We start from the raw sequence: 26,799 nt of genomic DNA on the forward strand, positions 1-26,799 counted from the left end.
TTTTTTCGAGCAAAAATTGAAAAAAAAATACGGGGACTTACTTGAATTGACTTTAATGCACCACAAGAAAATTGTAGGGCTTAAGGGTCGTGAGATTGACGAATATTTATATTCGTTGATACAGGAGTGAGACATTGTTTGGAGTGGTGCAAATATTTTACGCCAAAAAATACTTAATATAGAAAAAACGCCATTGCCAGAAAATATACGTACATCGGATGTATTGAAGGGAGAGTGTTCAAATCCGCAAATATTGAAAGACTTTTATTTAACATTGCTAGCTGGTACCCGTAGTAAACGGAGAAAACACATTCAGACAGATAGAATTAGTAGCTCATTGGCTGAAGATGCAATTTTTAACGTCACAAACGGTAAAATAAAAACGAAGAAGCATTTGACTTTAGCTATAACGTTGAAGAGTTTAACGAGTAGTCGGAAAGTCGTTGAGATAATCAACAGATATGGGCACTGTTCAAGTTATCATGTGGCTGAAGAGTTGGAAACAGAAACAACTTATGCTGCTAGCCAACGATCAACTACATGTCCGGAAGGTATCGTAAAAATGAAATGATTATACATACTGGTCTTGCTTTCGATAATTTCGATAGATTTGTTGGTACTTCGTCCGGTAAATATACTCTTCATGATACTGTTGGTATCATTTACCAAAATGTAGACCGTATTTTGTAAGAAAAAGCAGCAGTATTTGATGAAGAATTATCATTAATTCTAGATGAAGCTTCGGAGAATTCTAATCCATGTGAGACTTTGGCAAAAGGTGGTAGGAAGAGAAGAAGATCGCTTGAGGTTATAACTCCAATTATTGAACCTTACAATAAAAAAATTAAAATGCCTGAGACTTTAATTTTGAATATTGATGAAGAATGTCCATCAGCTCCAACTACATTAGAATTAGCTCAAACATTTGACGTATTATGGATGCTTTCACATGCGCTGGAGATTCCCAAAACACCCATGAGGGTTGGATTTAATTTCAAGTTTATAGAAGATTTTAATACCACACAGCAAAAGATATGTTATTTAACACCCATAAATGATTCACCAACTGGAAAAAACATAGTTGTTCAAACTATGAAAGAAAGTCAAAAAATTGCAGAGGAAATAGGGGAAACATGTATGAGTGTCACTTACGATTTGGCAATTGCCAAAGTTGCGATGCAAATACAAGCAACGGAAAAGCCTACGTACGATAATCTATTCATTCATTTGGGTGCTTTCCACATAATGTTTGTATATTTCAAAGCTGTTGGCAAATTTATTGCAGGCTGTGGATTGATGAATATTGCTGTAGACACTAAATTATTAGCTTCTGGATCGGTCAATTCAATTTTAGATGGTAAACATTTCAACAGGTGCACAAGATTACATCCTTTAATGGCACTTGGCTTAGAAATAATGAATTTTCAGTCTTTTCTTAACAAAAGAAACAAAGACATTGGAGATGATTTGCGTTCGGAACTCATGCACTTTGGCGACGGTCTATCATCATTTTCAGATTTAATTGACAATCGTGAAATCTCAGAATTGATTGAATCTTACATGAAATATCGGGAAGCTTGCGTGAATGGCGACTTTGGAAAAACAGCGCAGAACTATATGATGTACATTCTTTTTGTTAATAACTATTTGACACTAAGCCGCAGTATCAGAACCTGAGACTTCTCGTTGTATAAATATATTATGCCACAGATCACAAATCTTTTTTTTGCTTTCAATCAACCGAATTACGCACGTTTGTTGGTTAAATATCACAATAACTTAGTTAATGTTGGTGCGCTTAATCCTGAAATAATGGAAGAATTGAAAGCAGGATACTTTGGCATACAACGCACTGAAAAGTCATTCTCCAGGCAACCGGTTGATCTCACACTCGAACAAACAATCAACGCCGATGCTGCGAAACGATTGGTTGGGATAATTAATTTTACCAACTCAATTTCAGCTCGACATCGATGGTGTTTGAATCATCAGATTAGATCAACAATAATTTCATACACTTATGAGGCAACTGGCTTACGAAAACGTCAAGACGTAACCGCTGATTTAGAAGATCATCGTATAAAAAAAGATACTGAACAACTTCGAAAATTTGTCAATGGATTCTCCAAGTTCGTGAATCCTTTCGATTCAGACCTTGATGAGAAGCAACTCTTCAATATTTCGAACGGAAGAGCAGCTTCACTTGAAGTGGAGCAGTACTTATTGAAAGTTGACATGAAAGGTGAAGAATTACGCAAAACATTGATTTGAAAAGCCGATGCCACGATTGAAAATACTTAATTTTTCTTCAGAAGTTGTTACAAGCGACAGCATTCAAAGAAAAAGAGCTTTTCCATCTGGATAACATAATAAACTCCATTAACAGCTCTGGCTGGCTGGCTGGTTAACTAGCCATCCACCTTATTCCTAAAACACGTCCAATTTTTTAAATTTCTTCTCCCAAATTTTCCGCGCATCATTTTAGTTCGCGTTGATTTTTAGGAGATTGATGATAAATGGTGTATAATCTATCAATAAATATGTGAAAATGGTTAATACCATTTACTTCCGCGACAGCATCATTAACAGAGAGTTCCAGACGATTTTATTTATTTTGAATTTTGAATATATAATTAGAGTAAATTTTTTACTTAATGTTGTAAATTCATCAATGAGAATTGAAATCTTTCTATTTGTTTTAATAATTTCTGAACAAATTCTTAATTTCATATTTTTGGATATGTGATTAATTATATTTGTGCAGGTATATCTGGCTGGAGCGTAAACCAGGTGTCAAAATTGTTCCATTAAAATCTTGCTATTGCAATAAATTATAATAATCCGAATATGGTCGGTCGTGTTTGGCTAAATAATAAGCAGTTCTAAATACTAAAGACGTGCTCTTAATAGACGCCTTATTTAAATTATCTATTACATTTTTTCTGAATTAATATGCGCTGTTATTTTCTCGTGTTCAAAAATTTTTTTTCTTAATGACGTTAACTGCAATTTTTTATTCTTACCGTAGTAAGAAACGGATGTGGAACTCCTTTGAAATATTTACACCATGGGTTTCAGATACCCCTAAGTACTGTATTTTGTTATAAAAAGAGCAACCTAATATTCCGGATTCGGAAAGTAACCAAGGAAACTGTCTTTTCTTTTCTAACCACATTTCCGCACTCCAAATATTAGGCCACGAGACTTCGTCAGAATCGTTATCATTATAAGTACTTGTTGACGTTGACTTTGACGCTATGGCGGCAAGTTCAACAGATTTCTGTTGATCAGCGTTGAAGTTGGTGTTGGATACTTGGCTCAATGTTGCATTTTCCTGGATCATTGACTCATCTTCGCTGCTAGTTTTTAGTTTCTTTTTAAAAAAATCGGTGACTGTTTTACTGTTTTTTTTTATTTCACTGCGTGCAAACAGTAAGTCATGCCGAATGGAGTCAAACGCTTTTTGGTAGTCTATAAAGCAAACGAAGACGTCTTTTCTTTGATCATAGCATTTTTGAAATAGTAACTGCATACAGAATAGTGCTTCCCTGGTACCTATCCCGTTTTTAAACCCAAACAACTGCGTTTCACCACTAACCTCTTCGTACTTTTTAATTATTCGTTTGTGTATAATCTTCAAAAAAGCCTTAACTGCGTGGTTTATCAAGCTTATCAGTTTGTAGTCTTCACAAGTTTTGACACTGGGCTTCTTCTGAATAGTTTCAAATGTGGATTTTAGTCAGTCTAGGGGAATATTGCCGCTATCATACTCGTATATTATGTTTGCACAGGTGTTTAGTATCTATTAATTTTAGTGTTTCCGAGTAGATGTTATCATGTCCAAGACCTTTTCCGTTCTTTAGATTTTTAATAGCGAATTCCACTTCAGCTTCTATTATTCTTGGGCCCGTTGGCCTCTCGTTACTATTTACATCTATCCTTCTATTATCGTCAAATAGATTCTGAATATATTCCTTCCAGACATTGCACAGCTCCTCTGGCTCAGTTATAATTCTGTTATTTACCCTAATCGAGTCGATGGTGTGTTTTCTAAAAGTTTCTGTTACCTCCTTTAGTTTTTTATGAAAATTGACAGAATCATCTTTCTTATGTAGATCTTCCACTTCCTCACACATGTCAGCTATCCAATTGTTTTTCGTCTTCTTTATTTTACTACGTATGACCCAATGCATATTGTTATATTTTTGTTGGTCATGTTGTAGTTTAGCTATTCTTCGATCTTCCATTAAGGTGAGTATTTCTTATGTCATCCATTGCTTTTTAGCTTCCGTTTCCGTTTTATTGAACGCTAAAAACAAATTGCGAAATTATTAAAACAAACTGGAAACCGTGTGAAAAACATGGTGTGCTCAAATCTAAGTCACAAACAGACATCGTTTGGCGTTTGGACTTGATAGTCATTGCAATGCCAATCTAATCGGAAACTGAATACGTTTAAATTGAATTGGCACATCTGTAGGTATATTAGGGATTCCTGGTATTAATATACTTTCATCTTGGAAATTACAATTTGAAATTCTGGCTTCGATAACGTTTTTCATTAATTTTTGAATGACTAATCGCGTACCGTTGCACAGCCGTGGCGGGTTCGAATTACGAAGCAAAATAATCAGAGATCCAACCTTCAATTGTAAATTATGCGGTGGCATGCCTGGCAAATCCAGTGAGTTCAAAAACTCTGTTGGAAAATTTACAGCTTCGCTGGCATCGCAAACTGTATCAACAGATTTGTATGATACCAAGTTCCCTGGCAACAACTGTTGTATCTTCAGATTTAAATCGTCAACTTCCACATTTTTTGCCGCTAAAATTGCTCTTTCTGCAAGCAAAAGTGACCTCGAGAAAAACCTGGAAATTATTTACATAGCTGTAGATCCACCGCCAGAAGGCGTAACTAAATACCAAAAATTATAAAATGATTTATTTACAAATTTTGCCCAATTACATTTAAACTATGATTATCTTATTCTTCAAGAAATTCAGCGTATATTTCAGTTTACAAGTTTTAGTCTATCTCTTCAAATAAGAGGTGGGGGGAAGCGGGAACTTTATTATGAGAAACGCCTGTAAGTTCAGTTCTACTTAATCTATTTATGCAAACTTAGTCTTTTTGAAGAGAGCGCCTTTCTACGTAAGTTATAATTTCGAAACAACCTACTGAGTAACGTATACGCTGGAGGGCGCTATTTATTTATTTTTTTAAATCTAGCTATCCTTTAGAATGGAAACATGCAGTTTTAATTAAGGAATATAAAAGTAGACCAAATTAGCAACAGAATAGCGAAAACCGCATATCGATATCTTTTTTGTATTACGAGATATCTTAAGAAATGTGTAAATTTTAAACATTTTCCTTTAAACATAAATTACTTCGGGTTGACTGAACGGATTTTAACATTTTTTGACTCCTCAAAATTGTCTTTCCTTGTTCTATTAATAATAATTCCAATTATTATGTCGATATTACTTATGCTGTCACCGGGAAACTGCGTTATGGAAGTTAAAATGGAAATATATAAAAACAAATAGTGGGCCATGAAAAAAACAAAACGAAAAGTTATGATTTTTGTCAAATTAATAAACCTAGTAAGCCAGGTCACCAGACTTAACTGCCTTAGATTTTTATCTCTGGGGCCGGATTAAAGACCTTGTTTGTGCAATTAGAACCACTACTAGAGATAACATGATCGATAGAATACGAAACGCCATTCAGAGTATTTCAAGAGCAGAAATTGAGACTGCTGTTCAATCTACTCTTCAAAGAATAAACGCTTGTATCGAAAATGATGGCCGACAATTTGAACATTTAGATCGTCACTCGCGAGACACCTTAAGTTATATTTCCATTTTAACTTCCATAACGCAGTTTCCCGATGACAGCATAAATAATATTGACATAATAATTGGAACTATTATTGATAGAAATAGAACAAGGAAAGACAATTTTGAGGAGTCAAAAAATGTTAAAATCCCTTCAGTCAACCCGGAGTAATTTATGTTTAAAGGAAAATGCTTAAAATTTACACATTTATTAGGATATCTCGTAATGCGAAAAATATATCGACATGCGGTTTTCGCTATTCTGTTGCTAATGTGGTACACTTTTATATTCCTTAATTAAAACTGCATGTTTCCATTTAACATTTTTCGAAGAATACGATAATCATAGTTTAAATGCATCTTAATTATGCAAAATTTGTAAATTATTCATTTTATAATTTTTGGTATTTAATTACGCTCTCTAGCGGTGGACCTACAACTTTGTAAATAATTTCCAGGTTTTCCTCGAGGTCACTTTTGTCATAAATTTTTTTTCCCCGAAGCTGTACTATAAACGGTTCCCGAGATATGGCCGACAGCCATTCTTATTGGGACACCCAGTACATCGGGAAATATTTGTTCAATGAGAGCATCTTGTGAATCAATGATTGTGCAGAAATGATGAAACACATAGTAATAATGTATTTAATCTTTGATTGTACACACATACATATACATGTAAATATTATACTATTTTACGAAAGCGAGAAATTTTATTTTTCTTAATTATATCGATAATTTTATAATATATATGTATATAATAAGTTAGAGCTCTTACAAGTGAACACAAAAAAATTGCCCAATTGTAATAAAAATCTTTCACCGAATTTTGTTTTGACCATCTCCAACATTTTCGATATAAATAAAATAAAAAAATATGGATAAATGAAAATAAAAAAAAATTATGGATTTTATAATAAATGTATAAGAATAATTTATACTTACAACACAATAGCCGTTGTTGGCGGGAGCTCGTGACACGTGTTGAGTACTTTTGAGGTTATGTTAATCACTTATTAACTAATCGTGCGAACTACACTCAACATTAATAATTATTGATAAAATAGGAATAAATAATTATAGTCCAGAAAATTAGTAACAAATTTACTTGAGAATATAGTTAATATGAGAGTTACATTGAGATAGTAAAATGATAATTTTAAATATTACTACTACGCTTGATTAGGGGTGGGCAAAATAATCGATTAATCGAAAAATAATTGATTAATCGGGTGATCGACTAATCGATATATATTTTTAAAATTTATCGGTAATCGATTAATCGAAAATAATCTAAAAATATCGATTAATCGGAAAATATAAAAATATCGATAAGATAATCTTGAGGTCGTTAAAAAGTTTCGCGGCTATGGCATACACACTATTTTTCGTACAATCGTTAAAATAATCAAATAATATAATAATCAATTTAACGATTAAAAAATTTATTTTCTGAATAATTATTTCAATATCCGAATCTTACTTCCAAATATCTTCTGTAGGTTCATTATTTGGTTTTTTTTATTAGGAATCAAACTATAATGTCTTCTGTATGTTCCTAGTGGTATACTCGCTCTTTATCTTGTTTCTTATATGAATCAAACCACAATCGTTGTTTTGAAGCTTTATTTCCGATTTTCGAATAATCGAAAATTGATTATTTTCGTTTAATCGATTATTTTAGATTGATCGATTATTTTCGATTGATCGATTATTTTCGATAAATCGATTATTTTTGATTAATAATCGAACATAATCGATTATTTTATACAATCGATAATCGATTATCTTTTTTGATAATAGCCCAGCCCTACGCTTGATGCATGAATAATGGCCGAAAACTATGGAGGGAGTGAGTTAGTAGGAATAAACTGTCTTGATACTAATACATATTACCATGTAAAAGTTTCAATTAAATGTTAGGCTGTTGAGCCTAACATTTAATTGAGAGTAAGTTATCCCCGCCAGGGATAATTGATCAGTTATCGAGCGGGATGAAAAATGATTAAATTACTAAAATGACTATTAAAAAATAGGGGTTGGTGATAGAAGGGTGAAAATTTAAGGTTGTATGTATTTTTAATGGCACATTATAAAATAATTTAAAATCAAAATATTGTCCGAAAAATAAAAATAAAATGTTAGGGGTGGACAACCCTTATCACTTAGGGGTATGAAAAATAGACAGTAGACTATTCTCAGACCTACTGAATATGCATATAAAATTTGATAAAAATTGGTCAAGCCGTTTGGGAGGAGTATGGTAACTAACATTGTGACACGAGAATTTTATATTCAGTTGATTAATTTCAGTAATGGAACGAAAAGTAAAGAACATCATTCGATAAAGACTATAATTGATATTTTAAAAAATAAACATTCTATTCATATACTGTAAAATAAATAAAAACTTGAACCATTATATACTTTAGAAAAAATTCTTCACAAAAATTAAACTACATTCATTTTCAAAAGAGACTGTTTTCATGTTATTATATCTCAAAAATTTTGCCGCGTCTCAAATCATGCCACCCTAGGCCCGGGCCTCGCGTGACTTGTCGTAAATCCATCACTGGGATTAGATATACTTGATCGTGTAATTGTTTTAATATTTTGTTCCTTCATCCCATACTCTACCGAAGGCTAGTTTTATATCGAAGAAAATTGCAGGGTACAATTCTTTCTCTTCCAGGCTCTGCTTTATTGTGCTAACAATTCTGTGACACTGCTGAGAATTTGAGGGTTTCTTTCCGAAACCAAATTGATAATCTGGAACAAGTTTTTTAATAGGAGTCACTCCATTTATTCTGTTCATTAGTAACCGTTCGATATGGGTTTACCTGGTTTGTATGAGCTCGCTTCCATTGAAAATTTTCCGGATTTAATTATCATTAATAAGCTTAACACGTTATTGAACATAATAGTGGTGGTGATAACTGACGTGAGTTTTCCAAGAACGCCCTTTTGGTATTATCTTCATAACTCACAATACTTACCAAATGGGTTTAGAAGAATTTTTCGTGTAAAAATTAACTAGAGAATCGTTCAGTCTTCCAGCTTACTTTGGAAACACTCTCCTTTATTGATCACATGAATCTTAGGCTTCAAGTTAATGTTCTGCGCATTTATACTATTCCAAAAAAATCAATTATAAAGTAATAGTTTATTTCTTTTATTGTTAGTACATTTGAAGAAAAATTATGAAAGTCGTGTACTTTCTCTCTTTCTTGCTAGTTCTCCCACAACATTTTCTGGCACATCCGGAATAGCGTAAGCCAATATCCCTTTTACAAAAATCACTAAATGCTGAAAGTAGAAATAAAATTTCATTTACAATTCAATTTACAAAGCAATTAGGTAATTCGTTACCTAGTAAGTTAATCTGCAAATAGTGAAATAGTTTATAAATTTTTGAATAAATCCATATTGAGTATCTACATACTTTTTATAAATATAATACGAAAGATAAGGTATGAAGGAGGTATAGAGATGATGACTCAATTTCTTAGCATCCCTATTGATACGCAATAATCTAATCTAGAAAAAAAAAACAAGGCAACAGCATGCAGTGTTCCCAAGTGGTCACCCATCCAAGTACTAACCGCACCCGACACTGCTTGACTGCGGTGATCGGACGAGAACCAAATACCAAGAACCGGTATATTTAGTGTGGTATGGCCGTTGCCGACAATAAAACTAGTTTCAAGCATTATAAGGGAACTGCACATTCAACGAAGATTTTGAGTACACTAAGTGTTGATGTATGAGTTTGTTTTTTAAAAGTCTAGCGAAGAATCAAAATTACATAGTTGCTTATCGGGTGTAATGAATTTACTCCAAAATAATTTGAAATAACTGAAAACATTGTTTTATCAAATGATAATTACAAGCATTAAGTAGAAAAAAAAACAAGGCAACAGCATGCGGTGTTCCCAAGCGGTCACCCATCCAAGTACTAACCGCACCCGACACTGCTTGACTGCGGTGATCGGACGAGAACCGGTATATTCAGTGTGGTATGGCCGTTGCCGACAATAAAACTAGTTTCAAGCATTATAAGGGAACTGCACATTCAACGAAATCTTCAATATTTAAGTTTATTTAAAATCTGTTAGAAATTCTACGTCCGAAAACAATCGAAATGTAATCTCAATAAGTATGTATAAATATACACCAACAGATTTTGAGTACACTAAGTGTTGATGTATGACATTGTTTTTTAAAAGTCTAGCGAAGAATCAAAATTACATAGTTGCTTATCGGGTGTAATGAATTTACTCCAAAATAATTTGAAATAACTGAAAACATTGTTTTATCAAATGATAATTACAAGCATTAAGTAGAAAAAAAAACAAGGCAACAGCATGCGGTGTTCCCAAGCGGTCACCCATCCAAGTACTAACCGCACCCGACACTGCTTGACTGCGGTGATCGGACGAGAACCGGTATATTCAGTGTGGTATGGCCGTTGCCGACAATAAAACTAGTTTCAAGCATTATAAGGGAACTGCACATTCAACGAAATCTTCAATATTTAAGTTTATTTAAAATCTGTTAGAAATTCTACGTCCGAAAACAATCGAAATGTAATCTCAATAAGTATGTATAAATATACACCAACAGATTTTGAGTACACTAAGTGTTGATGTATGACATTGTTTTTTAAAAGTCTAGCGAAGAATAAAAATTACATAGTTACATATCGTGTGTAATGAATTTACTTCAAAATAATGAGAAATAACTGAAAACATTGTTGTATCAAATGATAATTACAAGCATTAAGTAGAAAAAAAAAACAAGGCAACAGCATGCGGTGTTCCCAAGCAGTCACCCATCCAAGTACTAACCGCACCCGACACTGCTTGACTGCGGTGATCGGACGAGAATCGGTATATTCAGTGTGGTATGGCCGTTGCCGACAATAAAACTAGTTTCAAGCATTATAAGGGAACTGCACATTCAACGAAATCTTCAATATTTAAGTTTATTTAAAATCTGTTAGAAATTCTACGTCCGAAAACAATCGAAATGTAATTTCAATAAGTATGTATAAATATACACCAACAGATTTTGAGTACACTAAGTGTTGATGTATGACATTGTTTTTAAAAGTCTAGCGAAGAATCAAAATTACATAGTTGCTTATCGGGTGTAATGAATTTACTCCAAAATAATTTGAAATAACTGAAAACATTGTTTTATCAAATGATAATTACAAGCATTAAGTAGAAAAAAAAAAACAAGGCAACAGCATGCGGTGTTCCCAAGCGGTCACCCATCCAAGTACTAACCGCACCCGACACTGCTTGACTGCGGTGATCGGACGAGAACCGGTATATTCAGTGTGGTATGGCCGTTGCCGACAATAAAACTAGTTTCAAGCATTATAAGGGAACTGCACATTCAACGAAATCTTCAATATTTAAGTTTATTTAAAATCTGTTAGAAATTCTACGTCCGAAAACAATCGAAATGTAATCTCAATAAGTATGTATAAATATACACCAACAGATTTTGAGTACACTAAGTGTTGATGTATGACATTGTTTTTTAAAAGTCTAGCGAAGAATCAAAATTACATAGTTGCATATCGGGTGTAATGAATTTACTTGAAAATAATGAGAAATAACTGAAAACATTGTTTTATCAAATGATAATTACAAGCATTAAGTAGAAAAAAAAACAAGGCAACAGCATGCGGTGTTCCCAAGCGGTCACACATCCAAGTACTAACCGCACCCGACACTGCTTGACTGCGGTGATCGGACGAGAACCGGTATATTCAGTGTGGTATGGCCGTTGCCGACAATAAAACTAGTTTCAAGCATTATAAGGGAACTGCACATTCAACGAAATCTTCAATATTTAAGTTTATTTAAAATCTGTTAGAAATTCTACGTCCGAAAACAATCGAAATGTAATCTCAATAAGTATGTATAAATATACACCAACAGATTTTGAGTACACTAAGTGTTGATGTATGACATTGTTTTTTAAAAGTCTAGCGAAGAATCAAAATTACATAGTTGCATATCGGGTGTAATGAATTTACTTCAAAATAATGAGAAATAACTGAAAACATTGTTGTATCAAATGATAATTACAAGCATTAAGTAGAAAAAAAAAAAAGGCAACAGCATGCGGTGTTCCCAAGCGGTCACCCATCCAAGTACTAACCGCACCCGACACTGCTTGACTGCGGTGATCGGACGAGAACCGGTATATTCAGTGTAGTATGGCCGTTGCCGACAATAAAACTAGTTTCAAGCATTATAAGGGAACTGCACATTCAACGAAATCTTCAATATTTAAGTTTATTTAAAATCTGTTAGAAATTCTACGTCCGAAAACAATCGAAATGTAATCTCAATAAGTATGTATGAATATACACCAACAGATTTTGAGTACACTAAGTGTTGATGTATGAGTTTGTTTTTTAAAAGTCTAGCGAAGAATCAAAATTACATAGTTGCTTATCGGGTGTAATGAATTTACTCCAAAATAATTTGAAATAACTGAAAACATTGTTTTATCAAATGATAATTACAAGCATTAAGTAGAAAAAAAAACAAGGCAACAGCATGCGGTGTTCCCAAGCGGTCACCCATCCAAGTACTAACCGCACCCGACACTGCTTGACTGCGGTGATCGGACGAGAACCGGTATATTCAGTGTGGTATGGCCGTTGCCGACAATAAAACTAGTTTCAAGCATTATAAGGGAACTGCACATTCAACGAAATCTTCAATATTTAAGTTTATTTAAAATCTGTTAGAAATTCTACGTCCGAAAACAATCGAAATGTAATCTCAATAAGTATGTATAAATATACACCAACAGATTTTGAGTACACTAAGTGTTGATGTATGACATTGTTTTTTAAAAGTCTAGCGAAGAATAAAAATTACATAGTTACATATCGTGTGTAATGAATTTACTTCAAAATAATGAGAAATAACTGAAAACATTGTTGTATCAAATGATAATTACAAGCATTAAGTAGAAAAAAAAAACAAGGCAACAGCATGCGGTGTTCCCAAGCGGTCACCCATCCAAGTACCAACCGCACCCGACACTGCTTGACTGCGGTGATCGGACGAGAACCGGTATATTCAGTGTGGTATGGCCGTTGCCGACAATAAAACTAGTTTCAAGCATTATAAGGGAACTGCACATTCAACGAAATCTTCAATATTTAAGTTTATTTAAAATCTGTTAGAAATTCTACGTCCGAAAACAATCGAAATGTAATCTCAATAAGTATGTATAAATATACACCAACAGATTTTGAGTACACTAAGTGTTGATGTATGACATTGTTTTTTAAAAGTCTAGCGAAGAATCAAAATTACATAGTTGCTTATCGGGTGTAATGAATTTACTCCAAAATAATTTGAAATAACTGAAAACATTGTTTTATCAAATGATAATTACAAGCATTAAGTAGAAAAAAAAACAAGGCAACAGCATGCGGTGTTCCCAAGCGGTCACCCATCCAAGTACTAACCGCACCCGACACTGCTTGACTGCGGTGATCGGACGAGAACCGGTATATTCAGTGTGGTATGGCCGTTGCCGACAATAAAACTAGTTTCAAGCATTATAAGGGAACTGCACATTCAACGAAATCTTCAATATTTAAGTTTATTTAAAATCTGTTAGAAATTCTACGTCCGAAAACAATCGAAATGTAATCTCAATAAGTATGTATAAATATACACCAACAGATTTTGAGTACACTAAGTGTTGATGTATGACATTGTTTTTTAAAAGTCTAGCGAAGAATAAAAATTACATAGTTACATATCGTGTGTAATGAATTTACTTCAAAATAATGAGAAATAACTGAAAACATTGTTGTATCAAATGATAATTACAAGCATTAAGTAGAAAAAAAAAACAAGGCAACAGCATGCGGTGTTCCCAAGCAGTCACCCATCCAAGTACTAACCGCACCCGACACTGCTTGACTGCGGTGATCGGACGAGAATCGGTATATTCAGTGTGGTATGGCCGTTGCCGACAATAAAACTAGTTTCAAGCATTATAAGGGAACTGCACATTCAACGAAATCTTCAATATTTAAGTTTATTTAAAATCTGTTAGAAATTCTACGTCCGAAAACAATCGAAATGTAATCTCAATAAGTATGTATAAATATACACCAACAGATTTTGAGTACACTAAGTGTTGATGTATGACATTGTTTTTTAAAAGTCTAGCGAAGAATAAAAATTACATAGTTACATATCGTGTGTAATGAATTTACTTCAAAATAATGAGAAATAACTGAAAACATTGTTGTATCAAATGATAATTACAAGCATTAAGTAGAAAAAAAAAACAAGGCAACAGCATGCGGTGTTCCCAAGCGGTCACCCATCCAAGTACTAACCGCACCCGACACTGCTTGACTGCGGTGATCGGACGAGAACCGGTATATTCAGTGTGGTATGGCCGTTGCCGACAATAAAACTAGTTTCAAGCATTATAAGGGAACTGCACATTCAACGAAATCTTCAATATTTAAGTTTATTTAAAATCTGTTAGAAATTCTACGTCCGAAAACAATCGAAATGTAATCTCAATAAGTATGTATAAATATACACCAACAGATTTTGAGTACACTAAGTGTTGATGTATGACATTGTTTTTTAAAAGTCTAGCGAAGAATAAAAATTACATAGTTACATATCGTGTGTAATGAATTTACTTCAAAATAATGAGAAATAACTGAAAACATTGTTGTATCAAATGATAATTACAAGCATTAAGTAGAAAAAAAAAACAAGGCAACAGCATGCGGTGTTCCCAAGCGGTCACCCATCCAAGTACTAACCGCACCCGACACTGCTTGACTGCGGTGATCGGACGAGAACCGGTATATTCAGTGTGGTATGGCCGTTGCCGACAATAAAACTAGTTTCAAGCATTATAAGGGAACTGCACATTCAACGAAATCTTCAATATTTAAGTTTATTTAAAATCTGTTAGAAATTCTACGTCCGAAAACAATCGAAATGTAATCTCAATAAGTATGTATAAATATACACCAACAGATTTTGAGTACACTAAGTGTTGATGTATGACATTGTTTTTTAAAAGTCTAGCGAAGAATAAAAATTACATAGTTACATATCGTGTGTAATGAATTTACTTCAAAATAATGAGAAATAACTGAAAACATTGTTGTATCAAATGATAATTACAAGCATTAAGTAGAAAAAAAAAACAAGGCAACAGCATGCGGTGTTCCCAAGCGGTCACCCATCCAAGTACTAACCGCACCCGACACTGCTTGACTGCGGTGATCGGACGAGAACCGGTATATTCAGTGTGGTATGGCCGTTGCCGACAATAAAACTAGTTTCAAGCATTATAAGGGAACTGCACATTCAACGAAATCTTCAATATTTAAGTTTATTTAAAATCTGTTAGAAATTCTACGTCCGAAAACAATCGAAATGTAATCTCAATAAGTATGTATAAATATACACCAACAGATTTTAAGTACACTAAGTGTTGATGTATGACATTGTTTTTTAAAAGTCTAGCGAAGAATAAAAATTACATAGTTACATATCGTGTGTAATGAATTTACTTCAAAATAATGAGAAATAACTGAAAACATTGTTGTATCAAATGATAATTACAAGCATTAAGTAGAAAAAAAAAACAAGGCAACAGCATGCGGTGTTCCCAAGCGGTCACCCATCCAAGTACTAACCGCACCCGACACTGCTTGACTGCGGTGATCGGACGAGAACCGGTATATTCAGTGTGGTATGGCCGTTGCCGACAATAAAACTAGTTTCAAGCATTATAAGGGAACTGCACATTCAACGAAATCTTCAATATTTAAGTTTATTTAAAATCTGTTAGAAATTCTACGTCCGAAAACAATCGAAATGTAATCTCAATAAGTATGTATAAATATACACCAACAGATTTTGAGTACACTAAGTGTTGATGTATGACATTGTTTTTTAAAAGTCTAGCGAAGAATAAAAATTACATAGTTACATATCGTGTGTAATGAATTTACTTCAAAATAATGAGAAATAACTGAAAACATTGTTGTATCAAATGATAATTACAAGCATTAAGTAGAAAAAAAAAACAAGGCAACAGCATGCGGTGTTCCCAAGCGGTCACCCATCCAAGTACTAACCGCACCCGACACTGCTTGACTGCGGTGATCGGACGAGAACCGGTATATTCAGTGTGGTATGGCCGTTGCCGACAATAAAACTAGTTTCAAGCATTATAAGGGAACTGCACATTCAACGAAATCTTCAATATTTAAGTTTATTTAAAATCTGTTAGAAATTCTACGTCCGAAAACAATCGAAATGTAATCTCAATAAGTATGTATAAATATACACCAACAGATTTTGAGTACACTAAGTGTTGATGTATGACATTGTTTTTTAAAAGTCTAGCGAAGAATCAAAATTATATAGTTGCTTATCGGGTGTAATGAATTTACTCCAAAATAATTTGAAATAACTGAAAACATTGTTGTATCAAATGATAATTACAAGCATTAAGTAGAAAAAAAAAACAAGGCAACAGCATGCGGTGTTCCCAAGCGGTCACCCATCCAAGTACTAACCGCACCCGACACTGCTTGACTGCGGTGATCGGACGAGAACCGGTATATTCAGTGTGGTATGGCCGTTGCCGACAATAAAACTAGTTTCAAGCATTATAAGGGAACTGCACATTCAACGAAATCTTCAATATTTAAGTTTATTTAAAATCTGTTAGAAATTCTACGTCCGAAAACAATCGAAATGTAATCTCAATAAGTATGTATAAATATACACCAACAGATTTTGAGTACACTAAGTGTTGATGTATGACATTGTTTTTTAAAAGTCTAGCGAAGAATAAAAATTACATAGTTACATATCGTGTGTAATGAATTTACTTCAAAATAATGAGAAATAACTGAAAACATTGTTGTATCAAATGATAATTACAAGCATTAAGTAGAAAAAAAAAAACAAGGCAACAGCATGCGGTGTTCCCAAGCGGTCACCCATCCAAGTACTAACCGCACCCGACACTGCTTGACTGCGGTGATCGGACGAGAACCGGTATATTCAGTGTGGTATGGCCGTTGCCGACAATAAAACTAGTTTCAAGCATTATAAGGGAACTGCACATTCAACGAAATCTTCAATATTTAAGTTTATTTAAAATCTGTTAGAAATTCTACGTCCGAAAACAATCGAAATGTAATCTCAATAAGTATGTATAAATATACACCAACAGATTTTGAGTACACTAAGTGTTGATGTATGACATTGTTTTTTAAAAGTCTAGCGAAGAATCAAAATTATATAGTTGCTTATCGGGTGTAATGAATTTACTCCAAAATAATTTGAAATAACTGAAAACATTGTTTTATCAAATGATAATTACAAGCATTAAGTAGAAAAAAAAACAAGGCAACAGCATGCGGTGTTCCCAAGCGGTCACCCATCCAAGTACTAACCGCACCCGACACTGCTTGACTGCGGTGATCGGACGAGAACCGGTATATTCAGTGTGGTATGGCCGTTGCCGACAATAAAACTAGTTTCAAGCATTATAAGGGAACTGCACATTCAACGAAATCTTCAATATTTAAGTTTATTTAAAATCTGTTAGAAATTCTACGTCCGAAAACAATCGAAATGTAATCTCAATAAGTATGTATAAATATACACCAACAGATTTTGAGTACACTAAGTGTTGATGTATGACATTGTTTTTTAAAAGTCTAGCGAAGAATCAAAATTACATAGTTGCATATCGGGTGTGATGAATTCACTCCAAAATAATTTGAAATAACTAAAAACATTGTTTTATCAAATGATAATTACAAGCATTAAGTAGAAAAAAAAAACAAGGCAACAGCATGCGGTGTTCCCAAGCGGTCACCCATCCAAGTACTAACCGCACCCGACACTGCTTGACTGCGGTGATCGGACGAGAACCGGTATATTCAGTGTGGTATGGCCGTTGCCGACAATAAAACTAGTTTCAAGCATTATAAGGGAACTGCACATTCAACGAAATATTCAATATTTAAGTTTATTTAAAATCTGTTAGAAATTCTACGTCCGAAAACAATCGAAATGTAATCTCAATAAGTATGTATAAATATACACCAACAGATTTTGAGTACACTAAGTGTTGATGTATGACATTGTTTTTTAAAAGTCTAGCGAAGAATCAAAATTACATAGTTGCATATCGGGTGTGATGAATTCACTCCAAAATAATTTGAAATAACTGAAAACATTGTTTTATCAAATGATAATTACAAGCATTAAGTAGAAAAAAAAAAACAAGGCAACAGCATGCGGTGTTCCCAAGCGGTCACCCATCCAAGTACTAACCGCACCCGACACTGCTTGACTGCGGTGATCGGACGAGAACCGGTATATTCAGTGTGGTATGGCCGTTGCCGACAATAAAACTAGTTTCAAGCATTATAAGGGAACTGCACATTCAACGAAATCTTCAATATTTAAGTTTATTTAAAATCTGTTAGAAATTCTACGTCCGAAAACAATCGAAATGTAATCTCAATAAGTATGTATAAATATACACCAACAGATTTTGAGTACACTAAGTGTTGATGTATGACATTGTTTTTTAAAAGTCTAGCGAAGAATAAAAATTACATAGTTACATATCGTGTGTAATGAATTTACTTCAAAATAATGAGAAATAACTGAAAACATTGTTGTATCAAATGATAATTACAAGCATTAAGTAGAAAAAAAAAACAAGGCAACAGCATGCGGTGTTCCCAAGCGGTCACCCATCCAAGTACTAACCGCACCCGACACTGCTTGACTGCGGTGATCGGACGAGAACCGGTATATTCAGTGTGGTATGGCCGTTGCCGACAATAAAACTAGTTTCAAGCATTATAAGGGAACTGCACATTCAACGAAATCTTCAATATTTAAGTTTATTTAAAATCTGTTAGAAATTCTACGTCCGAAAACAATCGAAATGTAATCTCAATAAGTATGTATAAATATACACCAACAGATTTTGAGTACACTAAGTGTTGATGTATGACATTGTTTTTAAAAGTCTAGCGAAGAATCAAAATTACATAGTTGCTTATCGGGTGTAATGAATTTACTCCAAAATAATTTGAAATAACTGAAAACATTGTTTTATCAAATGATAATTACAAGCATTAAGTAGAAAAAAAAAAACAAGGCAACAGCATGCGGTGTTCCCAAGCGGTCACCCATCCAAGTACTAACCGCACCCGACACTGCTTGACTGCGGTGATCGGACGAGAACCGGTATATTCAGTGTGGTATGGCCGTTGCCGACAATAAAACTAGTTTCAAGCATTATAAGGGAACTGCACATTCAACGAAATCTTCAATATTTAAGTTTATTTAAAATCTGTTAGAAATTCTACGTCCGAAAACAATCGAAATGTAATCTCAATAAGTATGTATAAATATACACCAACAGATTTTGAGTACACTAAGTGTTGATGTATGACATTGTTTTTTAAAAGTCTAGCGAAGAATAAAAATTACATAGTTACATATCGTGTGTAATGAATTTACTTCAAAATAATGAGAAATAACTGAAAACATTGTTGTATCAAATGATAATTACAAGCATTAAGTAGAAAAAAAAAACAAGGCAACAGCATGCGGTGTTCCCAAGCGGTCACCCATCCAAGTACTAACCGCACCCGACACTGCTTGACTGCGGTGATCGGACGAGAACCGGTATATTCAGTGTGGTATGGCCGTTGCCGACAATAAAACTAGTTTCAAGCATTATAAGGGAACTGCACATTCAACGAAATCTTCAATATTTAAGTTTATTTAAAATCTGTTAGAAATTCTACGTCCGAAAACAATCGAAATGTAATCTCAATAAGTATGTATAAATATACACCAACAGATTTTGAGTACACTAAGTGTTGATGTATGACATTGTTTTTAAAAGTCTAGCGAAGAATCAAAATTACATAGTTGCTTATCGGGTGTAATGAATTTACTCCAAAATAATTTGAAATAACTGAAAACATTGTTTTATCAAATGATAATTACAAGCATTAAGTAGAAAAAAAAAACAAGGCAACAGCATGCGGTGTTCCCAAGCGGTCACCCATCCAAGTACTAACCGCACCCGACACTGCTTGACTGCGGTGATCGGACGAGAACCGGTATATTCAGTGTGGTATGGCCGTTGCCGACAATAAAACTAGTTTCAAGCATTATAAGGGAACTGCACATTCAACGAAATCTTCAATATTTAAGTTTATTTAAAATCTGTTAGAAATTCTACGTCCGAAAACAATCGAAATGTAATCTCAATAAGTATGTATAAATATACACCAACAGATTTTGAGTACACTAAGTGTTGATGTATGACATTGTTTTTTAAAAGTCTAGCGAAGAATCAAAATTACATAGTTGCTTATCGGGTGTAATGAATTTACTCCAAAATAATTTGAAATAACTGAAAACATTGTTTTATCAAATGATAATTACAAGCATTAAGTAGAAAAAAAAAACAAGGCAACAGCATGCGGTGTTCCCAAGCGGTCACCCATCCAAGTACTAACCGCACCCGACACTGCTTGACTGCGGTGATCAGACGAGAACCGGTATATTCAGTGTGGTATGGCCGTTGCCGACAATAAAACTAGTTTCAAGCATTATAAGGGAACTGCACATTCAACGAAATCTTCAATATTTAAGTTTATTTAAAATCTGTTAGAAATTCTACGTCCGAAAACAATCGAAATGTAATCTCAATAAGTATGTATAAATATACACCAACAGATTTTGAGTACACTAAGTGTTGATGTATGACATTGTTTTTTAAAAGTCTAGCGAAGAATAAAAATTACATAGTTACATATCGTGTGTAATGAATTTACTTCAAAATAATGAGAAATAACTGAAAACATTGTTGTATCAAATGATAATTACAAGCATTAAGTAGAAAAAAAAAACAAGGCAACAGCATGCGGTGTTCCCAAGCGGTCACCCATCCAAGTACTAACCGCACCCGACACTGCTTGACTGCGGTGATCGGACGAGAACCGGTATATTCAGTGTGGTATGGCCGTTGCCGACAATAAAACTAGTTTCAAGCATTATAAGGGAACTGCACATTCAACGAAATCTTCAATATTTAAGTTTATTTAAAATCTGTTAGAAATTCTACGTCCGAAAACAATCGAAATGTAATCTCAATAAGTATGTATAAATATACACCAACAGATTTTGAGTACACTAAGTGTTGATGTATGACATTGTTTTTTAAAAGTCTAGCGAAGAATCAAAATTACATAGTTGCATATCGGGTGTGATGAATTCACTCCAAAATAATTTGAAATAACTGAAAACATTGTTTTATCAAATGATAATTACAAGCATTAAGTAGAAAAAAAAAAACAAGGCAACAGCATGCGGTGTTCCCAAGCGGTCACCCATCCAAGTACTAACCGCACCCGACACTGCTTGACTGCGGTGATCGGACGAGAACCGGTATATTCAGTGTGGTATGGCCGTTGCCGACAATAAAACTAGTTTCAAGCATTATAAGGGAACTGCACATTCAACGAAATCTTCAATATTTAAGTTTATTTAAAATCTGTTAGAAATTCTACGTCCGAAAACAATCGAAATGTAATCTCAATAAGTATGTATAAATATACACCAACAGATTTTGAGTACACTAAGTGTTGATGTATGACATTGTTTTTTAAAAGTCTAGCGAAGAATCAAAATTACATAGTTGCTTATCGGGTGTAATGAATTTACTCCAAAATAATTTGAAATAACTGAAAACATTGATTTATCAAATGATAATTACAAGCATTAAGTAGAAAAAAAAACAAGGCAACAGCATGCGGTGTTCCCAAGCGGTCACCCATCCAAGTACTAACCGCACCCGACACTGCTTGACTGCGGTGATCGGACGAGAACCGGTATATTCAGTGTGGTATGGCCGTTGCCGACAATAAAACTAGTTTCAAGCATTATAAGGGAACTGCACATTCAACGAAATCTTCAATATTTAAGTTTATTTAAAATCTGTTAGAAATTCTACGTCCGAAAACAATCGAAATGTAATCTCAATAAGTATGTATAAATATACACCAACAGATTTTGAGTACACTAAGTGTTGATGTATGACATTGTTTTTTAAAAGTCTAGCGAAGAATCAAAATTACATAGTTGCTTATCGGGTGTAATGAATTTACTCCAAAATAATTTGAAATAACTGAAATCATTGTTTTATCAAATGATAATTACAAGCATTAAGTAGAAAAAAAAAAACAAGGCAACAGCATGCGGTGTTCCCAAGCGGTCACCCATCCAAGTACTAACCGCACCCGACACTGCTTGACTGCGGTGATCGGACGAGAACCAAATACCAAGAACCGGTATATTCAGTGTGGTATGGCCGTTGCCGACAATAAAACTAGTTTCAAGCATTATAAGGGAACTGCACATTCAACGAAATCTTCAATATTTAAGTTTATTTAAAATCTGTTAGAAATTCTACGTCCGAAAACAATCGAAATGTAATCTCAATAAGTATGTATAAATATACACCAACAGATTTTGAGTACACTAAGTGTTGATGTATGACATTGTTTTTTAAAAGTCTAGCGAAGAATAAAAATTACATAGTTACATATCGTGTGTAATGAATTTACTTCAAAATAATGAGAAATAACTGAAAACATTGTTGTATCAAATGATAATTACAAGCATTAAGTAGAAAAAAAAAACAAGGCAACAGCATGCGGTGTTCCCAAGCGGTCACCCATCCAAGTACTAACCGCACCCGACACTGCTTGACTGCGGTGATCGGACGAGAACCGGTATATTCAGTGTGGTATGGCCGTTGCCGACAATAAAACTAGTTTCAAGCATTATAAGGGAACTGCACATTCAACGAAATCTTCAATATTTAAGTTTATTTAAAATCTGTTAGAAATTCTACGTCCGAAAACAATCGAAATGTAATCTCAATAAGTATGTATAAATATACACCAACAGATTTTGAGTACACTAAGTGTTGATGTATGACATTGTTTTTTAAAAGTCTAGCGAAGAATCAAAATTACATAGTTGCATATCGGGTGTGATGAATTCACTCCAAAATAATTTGAAATAACTGAAAACATTGTTTTATCAAATGATAATTACAAGCATTAAGTAGAAAAAAAAAAACAAGGCAACAGCATGCGGTGTTCCCAAGCGGTCACCCATCCAAGTACTAACCGCACCCGACACTGCTTGACTGCGGTGATCGGACGAGAACCGGTATATTCAGTGTGGTATGGCCGTTGCCGACAATAAAACTAGTTTCAAGCATTATAAGGGAACTGCACATTCAACGAAATCTTCAATATTTAAGTTTATTTAAAATCTGTTAGAAATTCTACGTCCGAAAACAATCGAAATGTAATCTCAATAAGTATGTATAAATATACACCAACAGATTTTGAGTACACTAAGTGTTGATGTATGACATTGTTTTTTAAAAGTCTAGCGAAGAATCAAAATTACATAGTTGCTTATCGGGTGTAATGAATTTACTCCAAAATAATTTGAAATAACTGAAAACATTGTTTTATCAAATGATAATTACAAGCATTAAGTAGAAAAAAAAACAAGGCAACAGCATGCGGTGTTCCCAAGCGGTCACCCATCCAAGTACTAACCGCACCCGACACTGCTTGACTGCGGTGATCGGACGAGAACCGGTATATTCAGTGTGGTATGGCCGTTGCCGACAATAAAACTAGTTTCAAGCATTATAAGGGAACTGCACATTCAACGAAATCTTCAATATTTAAGTTTATTTAAAATCTGTTAGAAATTCTACGTCCGAAAACAATCGAAATGTAATCTCAATAAGTATGTATAAATATACACCAACAGATTTTGAGTACACTAAGTGTTGATGTATGACATTGTTTTTTAAAAGTCTAGCGAAGAATCAAAATTACATAGTTGCTTATCGGGTGTAATGAATTTACTCCAAAATAATTTGAAATAACTGAAATCATTGTTTTATCAAATGATAATTACAAGCATTAAGTAGAAAAAAAAAAACAAGGCAACAGCATGCGGTGTTCCCAAGCGGTCACCCATCCAAGTACTAACCGCACCCGACACTGCTTGACTGCGGTGATCGGACGAGAACCAAATACCAAGAACCGGTATATTCAGTGTGGTATGGCCGTTGCCGACAATAAAACTAGTTTCAAGCATTATAAGGGAACTGCACATTCAACGAAATCTTCAATATTTAAGTTTATTTAAAATCTGTTAGAAATTCTACGTCCGAAAACAATCGAAATGTAATCTCAATAAGTATGTATAAATATACACCAACAGATTTTGCGTACACTAAGTGTTGATGTATGACATTGTTTTTTAAAAGTCTAGCGAAGAATCAAAATTACATAGTTGCATATCGGGTGTGATGAATTCACTCCAAAATAATTTGAAATAACTAAAAACATTGTTTTATCAAATGATAATTACAAGCATTAAGTAGAAAAAAAAAACAAGGCAACAGCATGCGGTGTTCCCAAGCGGTCACCCATCCAAGTACTAACCGCACCCGACACTGCTTGACTGCGGTGATCGGACGAGAACTGGTATATTCAGTGTGGTATGGCCGTTGCCGACAATAAAACTAGTTTCAAGCATTATAAGGGAACTGCACATTCAACGAAATCTTCAATATTTAAGTTTATTTAAAATCTGTTAGAAATTCTACGTCCGAAAACAATCGAAATGTAATCTCAATAAGTATGTATAAATATACACCAACAGATTTTGAGTACACTAAGTGTTGATGTATGACATTGTTTTTTAAAAGTCTAGCGAAGAATCAAAATTACATAGTTGCTTATCGGGTGTAATGAATTTACTCCAAAATAATTTGAAATAACTGAAAACATTGTTTTATCAAATGATAATTACAAGCATTAAGTAGAAAAAAAAACAAGGCAACAGCATGCGGTGTTCCCAAGCGGTCACCCATCCAAGTACTAACCGCACCCGACACTGCTTGACTGCGGTGATCGGACGAGAACCAAATACCAAGAACCGGTATATTCAGTGTGGTATGGCCGTTGCCGACAATAAAACTAGTTTCAAGCATTATAAGGGAACTGCACATTCAACGAAATCTTCAATATTTAAGTTTATTTAAAATCTGTTAGAAATTCTACGTCCGAAAAAAATCGAAATGTAATCTCAATAAGTATGTATAAATATACACCAACAGATTTTGAGTACACTAAGTGTTGATGTATGAGATTGTTTTTTAAAAGTCTAGCGAAGAATCAAAATTACATAGTTGCATATCGGGTGTAATGAATTTACTCCAAAATAATTTGAAATAACTGAAAACATTGTTTTATCAAATGATAATTACAAGCATTAAGTAGAAAAAAAAAACAAGGCAACAGCATGCGGTGTTCCCAAGCGGTCACCCATCCAAGTACTAACCGCACCCGACACTGCTTGACTGCGGTGATCGGACGAGAACCGGTATATTCAGTGTGGTATGGCCGTTGCCGACAATAAAACTAGTTTCAAGCATTATAAGGGAACTGCACATTCAACGAAATCTTCAATATTTAAGTTTATTTAAAATCTGTTAGAAATTCTACGTCCGAAAACAATCGAAATGTAATCTCAATAAGTATGTATAAATATACACCAACAGATTTTGAGTACACTAAGTGTTGATGTATGACATTGTTTTTTAAAAGTCTAGCGAAGAATCAAAATTACATAGTTGCATATCGGGTGTGATGAATTCACTCCAAAATAATTTGAAATAACTGAAAACATTGTTTTATCAAATGATAATTACAAGCATTAAGTAGAAAAAAAAAAACAAGGCAACAGCATGCGGTGTTCCCAAGCGGTCACCCATCCAAGTACTAACCGCACCCGACACTGCTTGACTGCGGTGATCGGACGAGAACCGGTATATTCAGTGTGGTATGGCCGTTGCCGACAATAAAACTAGTTTCAAGCATTATAAGGGAACTGCACATTCAACGAAATCTTCAATATTTAAGTTTATTTAAAATCTGTTAGAAATTCTACGTCCGAAAACAATCGAAATGTAATCTCAATAAGTATGTATAAATATACACCAACAGATTTTGAGTACACTAAGTGTTGATGTATGACATTGTTTTTTAAAAGTCTAGCGAAGAATCAAAATTACATAGTTGCATATCGGGTGTGATGAATTCACTCCAAAATAATTTGAAATAACTGAAAACATTGTTTTATCAAATGATAATTACAAGCATTAAGTAGAAAAAAAAAAACAAGGCAACAGCATGCGGTGTTCCCAAGCGGTCACCCATCCAAGTACTAACCGCACCCGACACTGCTTGACTGCGGTGATCGGACGAGAACCGGTATATTCAGTGTGGTATGGCCGTTGCCGACAATAAAACTAGTTTCAAGCATTATAAGGGAACTGCACATTCAACGAAATCTTCAATATTTAAGTTTATTTAAAATCTGTTAGAAATTCTACGTCCGAAAACAATCGAAATGTAATCTCAATAAGTATGTATAAATATACACCAACAGATTTTGAGTACACTAAGTGTTGATGTATGACATTGTTTTTTAAAAGTCTAGCGAAGAATCAAAATTACATAGTTGCATATCGGGTGTGATGAATTCACTCCAAAATAATTTGAAATAACTGAAAACATTGTTTTATCAAATGATAATTACAAGCATTAAGTAGAAAAAAAAAAACAAGGCAACAGCATGCGGTGTTCCCAAGCGGTCACCCATCCAAGTACTAACCGCACCCGACACTGCTTGACTGCGGTGATCGGACGAGAACCGGTATATTCAGTGTGGTATGGCCGTTGCCGACAATAAAACTAGT

At 34.0% G+C, this 26,799-nt stretch overlaps 1 protein-coding gene, 36 non-coding genes and 4 pseudogenes across 38 annotated transcripts in view; all 41 read right to left on the reverse strand.

Moving 5' to 3' along the window:
* Positions 1-8,989: 8,989 nt before the first annotated feature.
* Positions 8,990-26,799, reverse strand: part of LOC130897529 (anoctamin-4-like) — a 95,782-nt gene continuing 77,972 nt past the window's right edge. For both annotated transcript variants that reach the window (XM_057806438.1, XM_057806437.1), the window contains exon 15: positions 8,990-9,147. In XM_057806438.1, the coding sequence (XP_057662421.1) occupies positions 9,040-9,147 (108 nt within the window). In that variant the 3' untranslated portion in view covers positions 8,990-9,039. The remainder of the gene's footprint in view (positions 9,148-26,799) is intronic.
* On the reverse strand, positions 9,395-9,527 carry LOC130897648 (5S ribosomal RNA; annotated as a pseudogene).
* Positions 9,753-9,871, reverse strand: LOC130897661 (5S ribosomal RNA). The gene has a single exon (XR_009059750.1). It is a non-coding gene; the product is annotated as a 5S ribosomal RNA (ribosomal RNA).
* On the reverse strand, positions 10,196-10,314 carry LOC130897672 (5S ribosomal RNA). The gene has a single exon (XR_009059761.1). It is a non-coding gene; the product is annotated as a 5S ribosomal RNA (ribosomal RNA).
* Positions 10,640-10,758, reverse strand: LOC130897637 (5S ribosomal RNA). The gene has a single exon (XR_009059733.1). It is a non-coding gene; the product is annotated as a 5S ribosomal RNA (ribosomal RNA).
* LOC130897683 (5S ribosomal RNA) lies at positions 11,084-11,202 on the reverse strand. The gene has a single exon (XR_009059772.1). It is a non-coding gene; the product is annotated as a 5S ribosomal RNA (ribosomal RNA).
* LOC130897700 (5S ribosomal RNA) lies at positions 11,527-11,645 on the reverse strand. Its single transcript, XR_009059788.1, has one exon. It is a non-coding gene; the product is annotated as a 5S ribosomal RNA (ribosomal RNA).
* On the reverse strand, positions 11,970-12,088 carry LOC130897691 (5S ribosomal RNA). Its single transcript, XR_009059780.1, has one exon. It is a non-coding gene; the product is annotated as a 5S ribosomal RNA (ribosomal RNA).
* Positions 12,413-12,531, reverse strand: LOC130897694 (5S ribosomal RNA). Its single transcript, XR_009059783.1, has one exon. It is a non-coding gene; the product is annotated as a 5S ribosomal RNA (ribosomal RNA).
* On the reverse strand, positions 12,857-12,975 carry LOC130897692 (5S ribosomal RNA). The gene has a single exon (XR_009059781.1). It is a non-coding gene; the product is annotated as a 5S ribosomal RNA (ribosomal RNA).
* LOC130897642 (5S ribosomal RNA) lies at positions 13,300-13,418 on the reverse strand. The gene has a single exon (XR_009059737.1). It is a non-coding gene; the product is annotated as a 5S ribosomal RNA (ribosomal RNA).
* Positions 13,744-13,862, reverse strand: LOC130897638 (5S ribosomal RNA). Its single transcript, XR_009059734.1, has one exon. It is a non-coding gene; the product is annotated as a 5S ribosomal RNA (ribosomal RNA).
* Positions 14,188-14,306, reverse strand: LOC130897652 (5S ribosomal RNA). Its single transcript, XR_009059741.1, has one exon. It is a non-coding gene; the product is annotated as a 5S ribosomal RNA (ribosomal RNA).
* Positions 14,632-14,750, reverse strand: LOC130897653 (5S ribosomal RNA). The gene has a single exon (XR_009059742.1). It is a non-coding gene; the product is annotated as a 5S ribosomal RNA (ribosomal RNA).
* Positions 15,076-15,194, reverse strand: LOC130897654 (5S ribosomal RNA). Its single transcript, XR_009059743.1, has one exon. It is a non-coding gene; the product is annotated as a 5S ribosomal RNA (ribosomal RNA).
* LOC130897655 (5S ribosomal RNA) lies at positions 15,520-15,638 on the reverse strand. The gene has a single exon (XR_009059744.1). It is a non-coding gene; the product is annotated as a 5S ribosomal RNA (ribosomal RNA).
* Positions 15,964-16,082, reverse strand: LOC130897656 (5S ribosomal RNA). Its single transcript, XR_009059745.1, has one exon. It is a non-coding gene; the product is annotated as a 5S ribosomal RNA (ribosomal RNA).
* Positions 16,408-16,526, reverse strand: LOC130897657 (5S ribosomal RNA). The gene has a single exon (XR_009059746.1). It is a non-coding gene; the product is annotated as a 5S ribosomal RNA (ribosomal RNA).
* LOC130897658 (5S ribosomal RNA) lies at positions 16,853-16,971 on the reverse strand. Its single transcript, XR_009059747.1, has one exon. It is a non-coding gene; the product is annotated as a 5S ribosomal RNA (ribosomal RNA).
* LOC130897659 (5S ribosomal RNA) lies at positions 17,296-17,414 on the reverse strand. Its single transcript, XR_009059748.1, has one exon. It is a non-coding gene; the product is annotated as a 5S ribosomal RNA (ribosomal RNA).
* On the reverse strand, positions 17,740-17,858 carry LOC130897660 (5S ribosomal RNA). The gene has a single exon (XR_009059749.1). It is a non-coding gene; the product is annotated as a 5S ribosomal RNA (ribosomal RNA).
* LOC130897662 (5S ribosomal RNA) lies at positions 18,185-18,303 on the reverse strand. The gene has a single exon (XR_009059751.1). It is a non-coding gene; the product is annotated as a 5S ribosomal RNA (ribosomal RNA).
* LOC130897663 (5S ribosomal RNA) lies at positions 18,629-18,747 on the reverse strand. The gene has a single exon (XR_009059752.1). It is a non-coding gene; the product is annotated as a 5S ribosomal RNA (ribosomal RNA).
* LOC130897664 (5S ribosomal RNA) lies at positions 19,073-19,191 on the reverse strand. Its single transcript, XR_009059753.1, has one exon. It is a non-coding gene; the product is annotated as a 5S ribosomal RNA (ribosomal RNA).
* LOC130897665 (5S ribosomal RNA) lies at positions 19,517-19,635 on the reverse strand. Its single transcript, XR_009059754.1, has one exon. It is a non-coding gene; the product is annotated as a 5S ribosomal RNA (ribosomal RNA).
* LOC130897666 (5S ribosomal RNA) lies at positions 19,960-20,078 on the reverse strand. The gene has a single exon (XR_009059755.1). It is a non-coding gene; the product is annotated as a 5S ribosomal RNA (ribosomal RNA).
* LOC130897689 (5S ribosomal RNA) lies at positions 20,404-20,522 on the reverse strand. Its single transcript, XR_009059778.1, has one exon. It is a non-coding gene; the product is annotated as a 5S ribosomal RNA (ribosomal RNA).
* Positions 20,848-20,966, reverse strand: LOC130897667 (5S ribosomal RNA). Its single transcript, XR_009059756.1, has one exon. It is a non-coding gene; the product is annotated as a 5S ribosomal RNA (ribosomal RNA).
* LOC130897668 (5S ribosomal RNA) lies at positions 21,293-21,411 on the reverse strand. Its single transcript, XR_009059757.1, has one exon. It is a non-coding gene; the product is annotated as a 5S ribosomal RNA (ribosomal RNA).
* LOC130897669 (5S ribosomal RNA) lies at positions 21,736-21,854 on the reverse strand. Its single transcript, XR_009059758.1, has one exon. It is a non-coding gene; the product is annotated as a 5S ribosomal RNA (ribosomal RNA).
* Positions 22,181-22,313, reverse strand: LOC130897644 (5S ribosomal RNA; annotated as a pseudogene).
* On the reverse strand, positions 22,639-22,757 carry LOC130897670 (5S ribosomal RNA). The gene has a single exon (XR_009059759.1). It is a non-coding gene; the product is annotated as a 5S ribosomal RNA (ribosomal RNA).
* On the reverse strand, positions 23,084-23,202 carry LOC130897671 (5S ribosomal RNA). Its single transcript, XR_009059760.1, has one exon. It is a non-coding gene; the product is annotated as a 5S ribosomal RNA (ribosomal RNA).
* Positions 23,527-23,645, reverse strand: LOC130897673 (5S ribosomal RNA). Its single transcript, XR_009059762.1, has one exon. It is a non-coding gene; the product is annotated as a 5S ribosomal RNA (ribosomal RNA).
* On the reverse strand, positions 23,972-24,104 carry LOC130897645 (5S ribosomal RNA; annotated as a pseudogene).
* On the reverse strand, positions 24,430-24,548 carry LOC130897693 (5S ribosomal RNA). The gene has a single exon (XR_009059782.1). It is a non-coding gene; the product is annotated as a 5S ribosomal RNA (ribosomal RNA).
* LOC130897646 (5S ribosomal RNA) lies at positions 24,873-25,005 on the reverse strand (annotated as a pseudogene).
* On the reverse strand, positions 25,331-25,449 carry LOC130897674 (5S ribosomal RNA). Its single transcript, XR_009059763.1, has one exon. It is a non-coding gene; the product is annotated as a 5S ribosomal RNA (ribosomal RNA).
* LOC130897675 (5S ribosomal RNA) lies at positions 25,776-25,894 on the reverse strand. The gene has a single exon (XR_009059764.1). It is a non-coding gene; the product is annotated as a 5S ribosomal RNA (ribosomal RNA).
* LOC130897676 (5S ribosomal RNA) lies at positions 26,221-26,339 on the reverse strand. The gene has a single exon (XR_009059765.1). It is a non-coding gene; the product is annotated as a 5S ribosomal RNA (ribosomal RNA).
* Positions 26,666-26,784, reverse strand: LOC130897677 (5S ribosomal RNA). The gene has a single exon (XR_009059766.1). It is a non-coding gene; the product is annotated as a 5S ribosomal RNA (ribosomal RNA).

Source organism: Diorhabda carinulata, chromosome 8 (genome assembly GCF_026250575.1).
Source record: "Diorhabda carinulata isolate Delta chromosome 8, icDioCari1.1, whole genome shotgun sequence".
Classification (NCBI taxonomy): Eukaryota; Metazoa; Arthropoda; class Insecta; order Coleoptera; family Chrysomelidae; genus Diorhabda; species Diorhabda carinulata.